Source organism: Scyliorhinus canicula, chromosome 18, assembly GCF_902713615.1.
Source record: "Scyliorhinus canicula chromosome 18, sScyCan1.1, whole genome shotgun sequence".
In the NCBI taxonomy this organism is placed as follows: domain Eukaryota; kingdom Metazoa; phylum Chordata; class Chondrichthyes; order Carcharhiniformes; family Scyliorhinidae; genus Scyliorhinus; species Scyliorhinus canicula.
Genome location: NC_052163.1, coordinates 16,198,446 through 16,213,122, shown reverse-complemented (window position 1 = coordinate 16,213,122; position 14,677 = coordinate 16,198,446). Strand labels below are relative to the sequence as shown.

General features: G+C 45.8%; 1 protein-coding gene across 1 annotated transcript in view; it reads left to right on the top strand.

Moving 5' to 3' along the window:
• LOC119953684 (dynein heavy chain 17, axonemal-like) overlaps positions 1 to 14,677 on the top strand; it is an 821,504-nt gene that overhangs the window by 440,657 nt on the left and 366,170 nt on the right. The window contains 2 exon segments of the mRNA XM_038778213.1: positions 826 to 930; positions 9,991 to 10,148. Coding sequence (XP_038634141.1) covers positions 826 to 930; positions 9,991 to 10,148 — 263 coding nt within the window.

The window sequence follows — 14,677 nt, the reverse complement described above, 5'->3', positions numbered from 1 at the left end:
TGGTGCAGTGTCAGGCGGTGGGGTGTGAGGGTGTGGACTGTGGAGGTGGTGCAGTGTCAGGCGGTGGGGTGTGAGGGTGTGGACTGTGGGGATGGTGCAGTGTCAGGCGGTGGGATGTGAGGGGGGTGGGTTACTGATGGGATGAAGGACTGCATGCATACAGTAGATTCTCACTTGGAGCTTTGCCTCCGACCTGGCACGGCACTACCTCCCGGCTGGCGGCTCCCCCAGCAAGGTCCAGTGCCCTTTGCTCATAGACGGTCAGGGGGTGCCGTTCAGGTGATCCCCCTCCGGTTCTTGCACGCTCCCTGTGATTGTGAGCTGTCCTATCCTTGGGGGAGGGAGGGGGGGGGGGGAGATGCCGCAAAGTGGAGCCGGGGGCTGTTTTGATGAATTCAACAGGATCTCTGTAGAAGTTTTATCAGCAGCACCGTGAGGCGTCCATGTCCCGGAAGCAGGAAGCGGCGCAACAGGGCTCTTCCATGTCGGGCCCCAGTGTGTGTGCGCCGATCCGCGCACTTCTTTATATGTAGCGCGGTGTCAGCTTGGCGTCGCGCGATGACACCTCCTTCACGACGGCACAGGCACTTAGTCCCACGATCGGAGAATCGCCCCGTCGGAGAATCGCCCCGGATGTATGACAAAAACTTTCTAAAAATTGAATGAAAATAAAAATTTTATTTTATTTACATAGGCACTTCAATTATTTGGATTTGTGTTGAGATTTTGAATATATATTTATACTTTTAATATTTATAATGTCCTCCTTAATAACCCTCGAAGTATATTAATATTTATAAAGATTGATCTGTTTTCACCATATAGTCCTGTGGGAATATCTACAAGGGACTGGCGCAAAGTGGAGCCTGGGGCTGTTTTGATGAATTCAACAGGATCTCTGTAGAAGTTTTATCAGTGATTGCAGTTCAGGTAATTTGAAGATTTTCCGTTGTCCCTCCTCAATGAAGGATAGCAACAATATTATAATTTTTATCCTTTTGCTCAACTTCCATATTTTAATAGAAATGCAGTCTAATTTGTGGAAAACCACTCTCTGTGGAAATTGCTATGTTTGACACTAAGGGTGAAATGTAATTCTCCACCAGAGGCAAACTGTGAGGCGAGGGGTGGGGGTGGGGGGTGGCTAGGCCCCCTCCACCGCTTCACAAAGGCCTCCCCCACTGGTCCTAGAAATCTACCCTACCTACCTTCACTCCTGTTTCCAGTGACAGTCCTGCATCTGAGGCTTCTTGCCATATCAACATTGACCACTACACCCAATTGCATTTGAAGTTAGGATTATCTGCAGGGATAAAGAAAGTTGATATAATTGCAAGCATAGTTAAGCAATTAAAATTGGAAGGGATTCTTGAGAGACCAAGATATCTGAAAGGTAAGGCAACTGAGTTGCCAAAATAAAATTAGAAAGACAAATAGAAATGAAAAAACTTGAAATGCAGGAAAAGGAAAACGAGAGAAACTGAGCATTTCAGCTTCAAAAACTGACAGTTCAAGCAGAGGCAGTGGAAAAGGTTCAGGAAGAATATAGTTCTAGACAAGAACCTGGTGGGGAAATGTTTAAATTGAAGCAAGCTTTTCCATAGTTTGAGAAAAGAACGTGGAAGCATTCTTTATTTATTTTTAAAAGGTAGATCAACAGATGAAATGGCCAAGAGAAATTTGGACATTACATTTACAAAGTAGATTGGTAGCTAGGGATAGTGAGGTTTATGTACCTTTGTTAGAAAAGGTACTCGTAGATTATTGTGTAGTAAAGAAAGCTATCCTTAGTGTGTATGAGTTAGCTCCTGAGGCTGAAAGACAAAAGTTTTCAAATGTAACAAAACAGCCTGGACAAACTTTTACTGAATTTGATGGGGTAAAGCAAAATAGTTTTGACCATTGGATAAGGGCAGTGAAGGTAGAGGTTACATACTAAGCCCTTGGAGAGGTGATTATTTTGGAAGATTTTAATGATTCACGGCCTTTGCTTATTAGAGCTCATGCTGAGGAACAAAAGTTAAAATTGCTAGACAGGCAGCAGAGCTAGCTGTTCATTATAGACTGGTCCATAGAAAAAAACTTTCTCCCATAATCCATTTAAACTTGAAAAGGATAGAAGGTGAGAAGGAGAATGGAAAACAACTAATCAATAAAGGGAAGGAACAGTTGGGAATGTTCAGGCAATTTCACCCCAGATCAGAAGAGAAAGTGCTGAGGGTGAAAGTGTTTGAAATGTAACAAAGTGGGACATATTCAGCAGGGTGCTGGAAACAAAATGGGACAACAGTTGCAGTAGTAGTAAAGGTAGAGCAAGAAAATTAAATAGCTGTTAAAACTGCAGCAGTGGTATAGGTGAAATGTGCTCCCTCAGAATCTGTGAGAAAAAGAGATAAATCTCAAGGTAGTTCAGCGAACTATTTGAGTACTGGTGAAAGAAGTCAGGCTATTGAAGATTCGGGATGTTTTGTTTCAAAGGGAGAAGTATTCCCTTACTTGACCAACAGAATAAGTAAACAAATCAACATTTTCGAGATGCAGAAGGACATTGATGATTGCCAATGATACAATTAGTATTCCAGAAAGTGTTATGAAGGAAAAATATTATTAAATGATATTAATAGAAAGTATGCACTTGTTTCTTTGTGTAAAGTTAATTTAAGAAGAAGCTTTGTGAATGGAATTATTAGTGTGAATTGATCCTAAATTACCTATTAGAGGGATAGATTTCATTCTGGGTAATGATATGGCTTGTGCAGATAGTCATGCAATGACAACTGTGATGCAGCAGACAGTTGATCATGTTGACCGTCGCAAAATTTTGAAAATTGACAAAAATGAGACACTTATTGCAGAAAAAGAGAAGTTGATGGAAAATCTGACTAATGCAGAAAATCAATTTTCCCAGACGAAAGAGGAATTTGCTAATGAAAAAATAGAATTGTGAGAGAAATTCAAAATCAATCATGGACAGCAGAACACTTTAATGAGGATTTGAACAATCTAAAAAATAAACTTGGAAATGTAAACCTCGCAATGGTTGATCTTCAGTTAAAACGTGGTGAACTTCGAGCATCAGAAGTATCTATGGAGTATCCTGGAAAATGCCTTGGGTGGAAAAAAGAATTTCTAGTAATTCAGAATAATTGGTTACTTGCAGAATTAAAAAGCAAACTTAAAAGCCTGTTCAAACTTTGTCGTGAAAAGAACAATTTGATTCTTGAACTTGGAACCAAATGGAGAAAATGAAGGAGAAAATGGGTGGCTTGGAGTGATGCAGTTCCAAAGCTGTTCCTCTGAATAAAACTTCTACTGAATAGTGATCCAGTTAAGCAAATAACTGATCCAAGTAATATTACTAAAGTGTCAAAGTTAATGATGGACAATAAGAAAATAACTGAATTACCTAGAAAATTGGAAATTACTGTCATATCCTTCCCGGTACTTCTGGGGTGGGAATGATTAACTTCCCTGTGGTTCTCACAGAGTACAAGCTCCCCTGCTGAGGGGCGGGGGAACTCCATTCAGCTACGTATAAAAGGTTAGCCAGACCGAGGGAGCTACTGGGAGCTGTATGTAACACAATTGGTAAATAAACCAAAGTTCATTATTCTTTTTCGTTGTGGACTCCCATGTTCTTATTAAAATTACGACTTGTCATCCAGAAGTACTAAAATTGCAAAATGATCTTTGAGTGAATGACCAGAGACACTGATATAAAAGTGCCTGTCAGTGGTACGACACAAGATGTGGCAGTTGAAATACAGGCAAGTGAACATTTAAAGTCTACTGAGAATTGGACTGAGATGGTTCATAAATTGTGCAAAAATCTTTAAGCGTTAGAAATATAAAACTCTGTAGAAAGGAAGTGATTGATATGGCTCAAACAGAATTGGAAATAACTTGTTTGAAATGGGACTTGGAGAAACAACAAGATCACAAAAGTTCAAAGAGCAAACAAAGCAAGAGTACAAAACCATTTTGAGTGAACGTAAGAAACATCTTACATCCTTGAAACAGCTAAAAGAGATTTTGACAAAAAGAAATGAGGGTGGCACAGTGGCATGCAATGCTGCCTCACAGGGACCCGGGTTCAATTCCAAACTTGGGTGACTGTCGATGTGGAGTTTGTACTTTCTCCCTGTGTCTGCATGGGGTTCCTCCTGTTTACCTCCCACAGTCCAAAAATGTGCAGGTTAGATGGATTAGCCATGCTAAATTGCTTCTTACTGTCTAAAGATGTGAAGGTTAGGTGGGGTTATGGGGATAGGGCGGGTTAGTGGGTCTACGTAAGGTGCTCTTTCAGAACGTTGGTGCAGACATGATGGAATGAATGGCCTCCTTCTGCACTGTAGGAATTCTATGTTTGTTTTGACTATATTAAATCGAAATGAGAATTTACCACGTGAATTTGAAAAATGAGTATGAGAGTGGAATTATGCTTACAAATAATGAAAAGAACTGTAGCCTCTCTTTGGAGTTACAAATTGGAAACCAGAACATAAATAAACCCAAGACTTGAGTAATGATAATATTATCATGTACAGATTGTTTCGAAGCTGTTCAATTTATTGCCTTTATTTTGCTTAAATCATTGTAATTATCCAATATAACATGTGAAGTTGTGAAATAAGAGAAGTTTACCTGTACAAGAAATGTGCTGTGTTGTTCGATATTTGTGATGTTAGGTTTGTATGCAGTGAATGTAACACCAGTGTAAAGAAATTTTCATGGATATGAGAAGGAAATGGCACATTAATCTGGTTATGCCATTTGAGAACTGCATGCCACAGTTAAATATCCTTTGTGTGTAGAATTGTCATGTGAGAGTACCTTTAAGAAATGGGTGTTTAAGAATTGTACCTTTAAGAAATGGGTGTTTATCAGTGAAGTCAGAGTGTGGGTGGAGCTCGGCTGTCTGTTAGCTTTTTACTTTCGTTTTAGGCCGTTTGCTGCAGGGTGTGTTTTAGTTTCGTTTTCAGAGCTCGATAGCTGCAGTCACAGCCAGAAGGGGTATTAGTCTCTCTCTCTGTAGTCTAAAGACTGTAAATCGATCCTTTGGTGATTTAAAACTAATAACTGCTCTCAGTAGTGGCTCTAATCTGATGTCCTTGTGTTTAAAGGTTGTTTTTAGTCTTATGGATGTTAAAAGAACAGCTTAAGGATTACTTTCTGTTGTATTATTTGGGGTTGTATTTGAATTAATGGGTGCTAAGATGTTCACTATGTTTTAAAAAGGTTAACTTGAGTTCATAGTATAAACATTGTTTTGCTTTAAAAAATACTTTTCAATTTCTGCTATACCACACCTATAGAGTGCGCCGTGTGCTCCCTATACCACAATTTATTAAAAGTTGTGAGTCAGGTGAACTCCATGATACACTTTGGGGTTCTCTAAACCCTGGCCCATAACAGATTTGTTTACCTAATTTTACTCCTGAAAATTCACGCTATAATTTTTAGATTATGCCTCTCGCTCTAACTGAGGCTGCTGTTGTAAAGAGAAGTCACCTCAATGGCTGAGACTCCCTTAGAGGTAAACAGGTTTGGGGACGCAGGCTGGCCTTAGTGTTCCATAGGTGGGTAAGGGATATCATGAGGCACAAGCCTTTTCTCATTGCCACAGGGCTGGCTCTTGCTGCCACTTTGACATGGAGTGCCTAATAAGGAGAGATGCCCTCAAAACCTGCTTTGAGGTACAATGGGCGGGAATCTCCGACCCGGCGCAGGGACCCCATCGGACCCCATCCGGCAACGACTGCTGGAAGGGGCCACGCTCGATCTAGCAGCGCCAAAGACTTTAGCACTCTCTATGACGGCCGCTTCCCGTAACGTGCAGTCCTACCCCACCGCCGCGCGGCCCATCCATCCTACCCCTCGTGGACCCCGCTACCGACCCCCCCGACTGGGGCCGCTCCCGCGCAGTATGCCTGCGCTACTCGCCATACCGCGCACCCTGGGGGTGGTACTTCTGCGGCCAACAGAAGCACCCCCGACAGTGCTGCCCGGCCCGCGCCGTGACCTGCAAATCTTGTGGCAAGAAAGGCCACTTTGCAGCGGTGTGTCAGGCCCGCGCTGTTGCCTCTATCGTGCCCGACCTCTCCCCCTCTCCCCAGCCGACCACACAATGGGCCCCGCTGTCCGCAGCTCCCGGGGCCACGTGCGATCAGTGGGTGCCGCAATCTTTCGCCGCCCCTGCAATGTGCGCACCATGGGTGCCACCATCTTGTCCCGCCCCCTCAACGTGTGCTCCATGGTTTCCGTCATCTGGCCCCGCCCCCACAACGTGCGCTGCATGGGCGGCACCATTTTCTTCCCCTCAGGTACTCCGGATGCCGCCATTTTGTCCTCCCCTCGGGACTGGATCACGGGACCCGGGTCGCTGCAGCTACGCATCGGAATCTTCGGACTCTCGGACGATCGCCCGCTACTTGCCTCCATGACGCTCGACCAATCCCGTCCTCGCAACCTGGCCACTGCTTCAACGACGGAGCTCATCAACGGTCACGCGACCTACTGCCTACTTGACTCCGGGAGCACCGATAGCTTCATTCATCCGGACACGGCAAGGCGCTGCTCCCTCGTGGTCCATCCCACCAACCAGCGGATCTCCTTGGCCTGCGGATCCCTCTCTGTCCCAATCCGGGGCTTCTGTCTGGCCATACTCACCGTACAAGGCGTGGAATTCAGCCATTTCCACCTGTACGTTCTCCCCAACCTCAGTGCAAAACTTTTACTGGGCCTGGACTTCCAATGTAACCTCTAGAGCCTCACCCTCAAATTCGGCGGACCCTTACCCCCACTCACCATTTGCGGCCTCACGACCCTCAAGGTTGACCCTCCCTCTCTCTTTTCCAATCTGGCTGCAGATAGCAAACCCGTCGCCACCCGGAGCAGACGGTACAGCACCCAGGACAAGACCTTCATCAGGTCCGAAGTCCAGCGGCTGCTTAGGGAGGGTATTATCGAGGCCAGCAATAGCCCCTGGAGAGCTCAAGTGGTGGTGGTTAAAACTGGGGAGAAACACAGGATGGTCGTGGACTACAGCCAGACCATCAACCGGTACAAGCAGCTCGACGCATACCCCCTCCCTCGCATATCTGATATGGTCAATCAGATTGCACAGTTCCGGGTCTTCTCAACAATTGACATGAAATCTGCCTACCATCAGCTCCCCATTCGTAAATCAGACTGTCCCTACACTGCCTTCGAGGCGGACGGTCGCCTCTATCAATTCCTTAGGGTTCCCTTCGGCGTCGCTAACGGGGTCTCGGTCTTTCAACAAGAAATGGACCGAATGGTTGACCGGTACGGACTGCAGGCCAGTGGGTCCCACAATACGCGGACAAGGCCCGCCCATTGATCCAGTCCACGCAATTTCCCCTCGCGGCTGAGGCACAACAGGCCTTCGCCCGTATTCGCTCAGACATAGCCAAGGCCGGTATGCACGTAGTAGATGAGACACTGACCTTCCAAGTAGAGAGCGACGCTTCAGATGTCGCCCTTGCTGCCACTCTAAACCAGGCAGGCAGACTCGTGGCATTCTTTTCCCGCACCCTCCATGCCTCCGAAATTCGACATTCCTCAGTTGAAAAGGAGGCCCAGGCTATCATTGAGGCGGTGCGGCACTGGAGGCATTGCCTGGCCGGCAGGAGGTTCACCCTCCTCACTGACCAACGGTCGGTTGCCTTCATATTCAACAGCACGCAACGGGGCAAGATCAAAAACGATAAAATCTTGCAGTGGAGAATCGGGCTCTCCACCTATAATTACGGGATCTTGTATCACCCTGGCAAGCTCAACGAGCCCCCAGACACCCTCTCCAAGGTACATGTGCCAGCGCACAAGTGATCCAGCTCCGTGCCTTGCACGAGAGCCTTTGCCATCCAGGGGTCACTCGTTTGTACCACCTAATCAAAGCCCGCAATCTACCCTGCTCCGTCGAGGAAGTACGGACAGTCACCAGAGACTGCCAGGTCTGTGCGGAGTGCAAGCCGCACTTCTACCAGCCAGACCGCGCACGTGCCTGGTGAAAGCCTCCTGCCCCTTTGAATGCCTCAGCGTGGATTTCAAAGGGCCCCTCCCCTCCACCGACCGCAATACCTACATCCTTAGTGTGGTCGATGAATTCTCTAGGTTCCCCTTCGCCATCCCATGCCCGGATATGACGTCTGCCACCGTCATCAAGGCCCTCGATTCCATATTCGCTCTGTTCGGCTTCCCCGACTATATCCACAGTGACAGGGGATCCTCATTCATGAGCGATGAACTGCGTCAGTTCCTGCTCAGCAGGGGTATTGTCTCCAGCAGGACGACCAGCTACAACCCCTGGGGAAACGGGCAGGTAGAAAGTGAGAACGGGACGGTATGGAGGGCCGTCCAGCTGGCCCTACGGTCCAGGAACCTCACAGCCGCTCACTGGCGGCAGGTCCTCCCTGATGCGCTCCACTCCATTCGGTCACTGCTGTGCACCGCTACTAACAACACACCCCATGAACGTGTTTTTACCTTCCCTCGGAAGTCTACATCCGGGGTGTCGCTCCCGACGTGGCTCGCAGCTCTAGGGCCCATCCTACTTCGTAGGCATGTCAGACTCTATAAGGCGGACCCTCTGGTGGACAGGGTACGCCTGCTCCACGCGAACCCCCAGTATGCCTACGTGGAGTTCCCCAACGGCCGCCAGGATACAAGTCTCGCTCAGGGACCTGGCTCCCACACACCTCCCCACCCACGCGCCACCCTCCTTTTCCCCGGCGTCCCCAACATCAGCCCCACCAGGTCCATCCCTCGTTCCCCTGCCCACACTAGAGGACATGGAAGATTTCAGCACGCTCCCGGAGTCGTCCAGCCACTGGCCAGCACCAACACCGCCACCACCGATGCCGCCGACACCACCTGTGCAGACGTCGCCACCGCTGCTGCGTCACTCTCAACGAACCGTCAGACCACCGGACAGACTCAACCTATGACGGGCACCGGGTTGCAAGATGGACACCTGATTTTTTTCTCCCCCTCTCTGTAAATAAATCACTGCTTATGTATTATAGTTTCACGTCACCCCGCCGGACTCATTCTTAACAGGGGGTGAATGTGGTAATACCACTGTGTGTGTGTGTGTGTATATATATATATATATATATAGGCAGCTCCGCCCACAGGGAGCAGTATAAATATCCATGAGGTCTCCTGAGCTGCCATTTTACAGCTCCACTTGAGGGAATAACATCTCACGGTAATAAAGCCTCTTTTGTACCGTTTCGTGTTTCTGTGTGCAATTGTTAGCGCATCAGGACGGCTTTGAACTTGCACTCACACCACCTCCCCTTCCCCATCCTCTCCCGCCCTCGCACCCCCTTTCCCCCTGCCATCTTCCTGTATCATTTTGGTTGCCTTCCCACTACCCAGTCCATACAAAAGGCCTTGTAAAATTCCAGTCCTAGTTTGTGTAATCTCACCTTGTAATTTAACCATTGCATTGCAACCTTTCTTGGACCTGCAAGTGGGCCACAGGAAGAGCTTAATGAAGCTTCTGTCTGCTTTATATGGGATTTTTAGGTACCTGTGCAGAAAATAAAGTAGTCTTAAATTCAGTAATAATTTGGCATCATTTATTATTGCGACATTTCTATGATATTTTCAAGAAATATGGAGCTCAGGACCACATACATCTTTGATTGATGCAAATAAAAAGATGGCTGAATAAATTATAAAATGTTTAAAATGGAAACTAGCATTTCAGGTCATTAACATTTTTATCAAGGTCATCAGAACATAGAACATAGAAACATTTCAGGCTGATGACCTTGATGAAATGTTAACTGTGTTTCTCTGCACAGATTCTGCCTGGTGAGCATTTCCAGAATTTTCCATTTCAAATTCCAGTAGCTACAGTTTATTGCTTTTGTGTTAAAACAAAAGGTGTTCTTTTGAAAGTTGATACAACTTTAGAAATTTAATGGTTTTAATTATGTTCTTTCAATATTGTTGTAGGTGAAATGTATTCAGGATGCAATACGTGACAAGAAACATAGATTCAATTTTCTGGGAGAAATTATTCTTCTCATCCCGACTGTTGGCATTTTCATTACAATGAATCCAGGTTATGCAGGACGTACAGAACTGCCAGAAAATCTGAAGGCATTATTCCGGTAATGAAACCGATTATTTAAACATAGAATCATAGAAAATAGGAGCCAAAATAGTGACAAAAATAGTAAGCCATTCAGTCCTTTGAGCCTGCGAACCATTCATTATGATTATGGCTGATCATGCAACTCAGTAATCTGTTCCCGTTTTCTCCCCATATCCTTTGATCCCTTTAGCCCTAAGTCATGAGCACAGCCCAGACCATCACACAAATCCGCCTCCCATCCATTTACTCTGTCTACAGCTCCCGCTGCCTTGGGAAAGCAGGCAGCATAATCAAAGACCCCTCCCATCCGGGTTTTTCCCTCTTCTAACCTCTTCCATCGGGCAGGAGATACAAAATTCTAAGATCACACACAGATTCAAAACCAGCCTCTTGCCCGCTGTTACCGGACTCCTGATTGACCCTTGTATCGACTGAATTGATCTCTCCAGCAATCTTCTCGACTGAATAGCACTACTCTCTAGGCTTCACCCTATGTCTATATATTTACTTTGTGTATTTATCATGTGTTTTTTGTTTTCCATGTAAGGAACGATCTGTCTGGACTGTACGCAGGACAAAACGTTTCACTGTACCTCGGTACATATCACAATGCATTCAAATCCAAATCCAAGAGCTATATCTAACTCCTTCTTGTGTTTATGTGTTTTGTTTATATGCTGTACATTTAAAATATATATATTATACTCCCTTCAAAATTATAGCTGTTATGGCAGTTCCAGTATTATATTTTCTGTCATCCCTATGGGTGATGCTTTTTAAAAATATTTTTATTGAAGGTTTTCCATTTATAACAAAGTTATAACAAACAAACAACACAAAGGCCAGATATTACACATACAATATAGAAAAAACCCAACCAACCATATAAATCCCATCCAAAAGAAAACACCCTCTCCCCACCAATAAATCAACCCCCCCCCCCCTCCAATAGCTGACAGTGACTAACTTTTCAAAGAAGGAAATTAATGACTGCCATCTCAGGTATGACCCATTAACTGACCTGCTGCAGTGTACTTGACCTAGTCCGGATGCAAAAATTCCCCAAGGTCACTCACTGAGGCATTGGGCAGAGCAGAAGACCTCCACCCCAGTAGGACTCTCAACTCCGGGCTATATATAAGGCAAAGGTGAGGACAGCCATCTTCACCCCTGTCTGGAACCCTGGAGACACCCCAAAAATGGCCACCAAAGGACACGGCTCCAGATGAATGTCAAGAATTGCTGGCATGGTATTAAGGACGGAGAGCCAAAAGCCTACCAGCTTGGTACATGACCAGGACATATGGGTGTGATTTTCCAGTCCTCTTAAACATAGCTCACACTTGTCTTCATCCTTCAGAAAGAAACCACTCATCCTAGACTTTGTTAGATGAGACCTATGCATCACCTTCAGCTGGACCAACTTGAGCTGTGTATAGGAGGACGTGGAGTTTACTCTGTGAAGGACCTCCATAGAATTCCTACTGTGCAGAAGGAGGACATTGGGCCCATCAAGTATGCACCACCCTCTGAAAGTGCACCCTTCTTTGTCACACGCCCCCCACCCTATCCCCATAGCCCCTCTGAAGTAACACATTTTAGACCCTAAGAGACACTTAGCATCTGGACATCTTTGGAATGTGGGAGGAAACTGGAGCACCTGGAGGAAACCCACGCAGACGAGGGGAGCAATTGCAAAGTCCACACAGTCACCCAAGGCAGGAATTGAACCCAGGTCCCTGGTGCTGTCAGTTAGCAGTGCTAACCACTGTGCCACCATGCCGCCTCACTCCACACTTCCTCATCCAAAGCAGGTCCCAATTCCTCCTCCAATTCGCCTTCACCCCATCTACCACTCCGACTCCATTGACAGGATCTGCCCATAAATACCTATAATACTGCCCCCCACCAGACTCTGCTAAAGATAGAATCCTCCTCAGCAGGGATGACCACAGTGCCAAGAGAAATAATGGAAAGCCTATTCATACAAAATTACAAATCTGGAGGTATCTGAACAAATTTTTCCCAGAGTCGAAACTTTGCCGGCAGCTCCTTCAGACTGGCAAACCGCCCCTTGGCAAGCCCCCAAGTCTTTCAAAACCTCCCTCCTCACGACTTCAACTCGACGGCACAATAGGTGGTTATCACAGTAGGGCCCAGCAAAGCAACGACATGGACCTAAGCTTAAACTGTTGCCTAAATAGCTTCCATATCCTTGGAGTGGGCACCACAGAGGCATAAAGTCATAGAGCATATAAAAGGCCCTTCAAGCTCATCGGGTCCGCGCCGGTCAAATCAACTAATGTAATCCCATTTCCCAGCACTTGGCCCATAGTCTTGTATGCCTTAGGATCGCAAGTGCACATCTAAATACTTCTTAAATTATATGAGGATCTCTGTCTCCACCACTGTTCGGACCCTGGACATTTGTCTACTTTTAAACCTGCCAGACCACTCAGAACCTTCTCTCTGTCTATGTCAACCTCTTTTCTATACCCAAACTGTCCCTCTCATGAGTGAACATGAACGCAAAGTATTAATTTAGAGCCCTACCTACATCCTCCGGCTCCACACACAATATAGCACTTTGCTCCTTAATGGGCCCCAATCTTTCCCTAATTTTCCTTATATCCTTAATGTACTTGTAAAACAACTTAGGATTTTCCTTTTTTTCCCTGCCAGTATGCATTCATGTCCCCTTTTGCTCTCCTAATTTCCTTTTTAAATTCTCTCTTGGACATTCTAAACGCCTCCCGCGCTTCTGCTGTTTTGAGCCCTCGATATCTACCATAAGCCTCCCTTTTTCTTTTTATCCAACGCTGTATATCCCTCGATATTCAAAGTTCACTGGATTTGTTGGTTCCATCCTTTTTCTTGATTGCAACCTGTTGGCCCTGTACTCTCCCTATTTCCTTTGTGAATGCATTTCATTGTTCTATCCCAGATTTACCTAAAAGTGGCTGCTCCCTCTCCACTCTGGCCAAATCACATCTGATATTACTAAAATAGGCCTTTCCCCAGTTTAGAACTTTAATGCCAGGGCCATCCTTGTCCTTTTTGACAACAATCTTGAACCTAATGGAGTTATGATCACTGTCTGCAAAATGCTCTCTTGCTGATACTTCAACCACTTGCCCAGCTTTGTTCATGAAAATTAAGTCCAGGACCACACCCTCTTGTAGGTCCTTCTATGTACTGGCTTAAAAAGTTCTCCTGGATGCAATTTAAGAATTCCGCTCCCTCTAAACCTTTCACAGTATGGCTACCCCAGTTAATATTGGGAAAGTTGAAATCCCCACTATCACCACCCTAGTACTTTTCACTTCTCTGAAATTTGTCGACATATCTGTTCTTCTGTCTCTCCCTGTCCCCATATGGAACTCGGATTGCTGAACCACCCAACATATTAATTTTAATAGTCTTGACCCTGCCCTTTAAAGACAGAGGAAGGCTATCCACTTTTGCAAGTTGGACTTAACATTGCTCACCAGACTAGCATAGTTAAATTTATTGAGCAAAGGCCAATCATGGGCCACCAGGACACCCAGATAACGAAAGCTAGACCTGGCCAGACAAAACGGTAGCATCTACAGATTGGCACCCCTCCCCGGGGGATTGACCGGAAAGTATTTGCTCTTCTCAAGCTCAGCTTGAACCCCAAGAAAGAGCCAAAGCTGCACAGTAGCTTCAGTATTTCATCCATTGTGGAGACTGGTTCCATAATATAAAGCAGCAGGTCGTCTGCATATAAAGACATTGTATGCTCCAACCCCCTTATCTTATCCACTTTCACTTACCAGAGGATCTCAACATAATAGCCAATGGTTCAATTTATAAAGGGCTGGTTTAGCACAGTGAGCTAAACAGCTGGCTTGTAAAGCAGAACAAGGCCAACAGCGCGGGTTCCCTTACCAGCCTCCCCGAACAGGTGCCGGAATGTGGTGACTAGGGGCTTTTCACAGTAACTTCATTTGAAGCCTATTTGTGACAATAAGCGATTTTCATTTCATTCATTTCAAATAAGAACTGAGACACTGTCCACACATTATTCTCCCAAAGGCAGAAGACAGCCACTGCTCCTCACTGGCATGGCAAACCTGTACCCCCCTGCTGACCTAAGAAGTGTAAGGACCTGGAAAAAACTTGAGGCATCTCAATCTCTTCTCACATTGAACCTGTGGCATCCACAGACTAGGGTCACTAATCACTCGGTGGAGAAGACCAAGCCTTCTATATGGCAGCATTCAAGGCCTGGATGGAATATTCCATCATCTATACTTTGTGCACATGGTCTTTAGATGAGCCACCAGATGATCCTTTTTACCTCCTGCTGCAGCTGCAGCATTTGCTGCTTTATTCCTGATGACTTCAGGGACTTATCATCAGCTTGGGTCTGAGCACGGACTGATAGCTTGCAACTGTCACTGGCCTAGGCTGTTGCTTTGCAAAAATATACTTTATTCATAAAATATCTGGAAGAACATTGCAGACATTTTAAAATGGTCATTACAAACGGTGCATGGCATTTGAGTTGTCTACATAGAC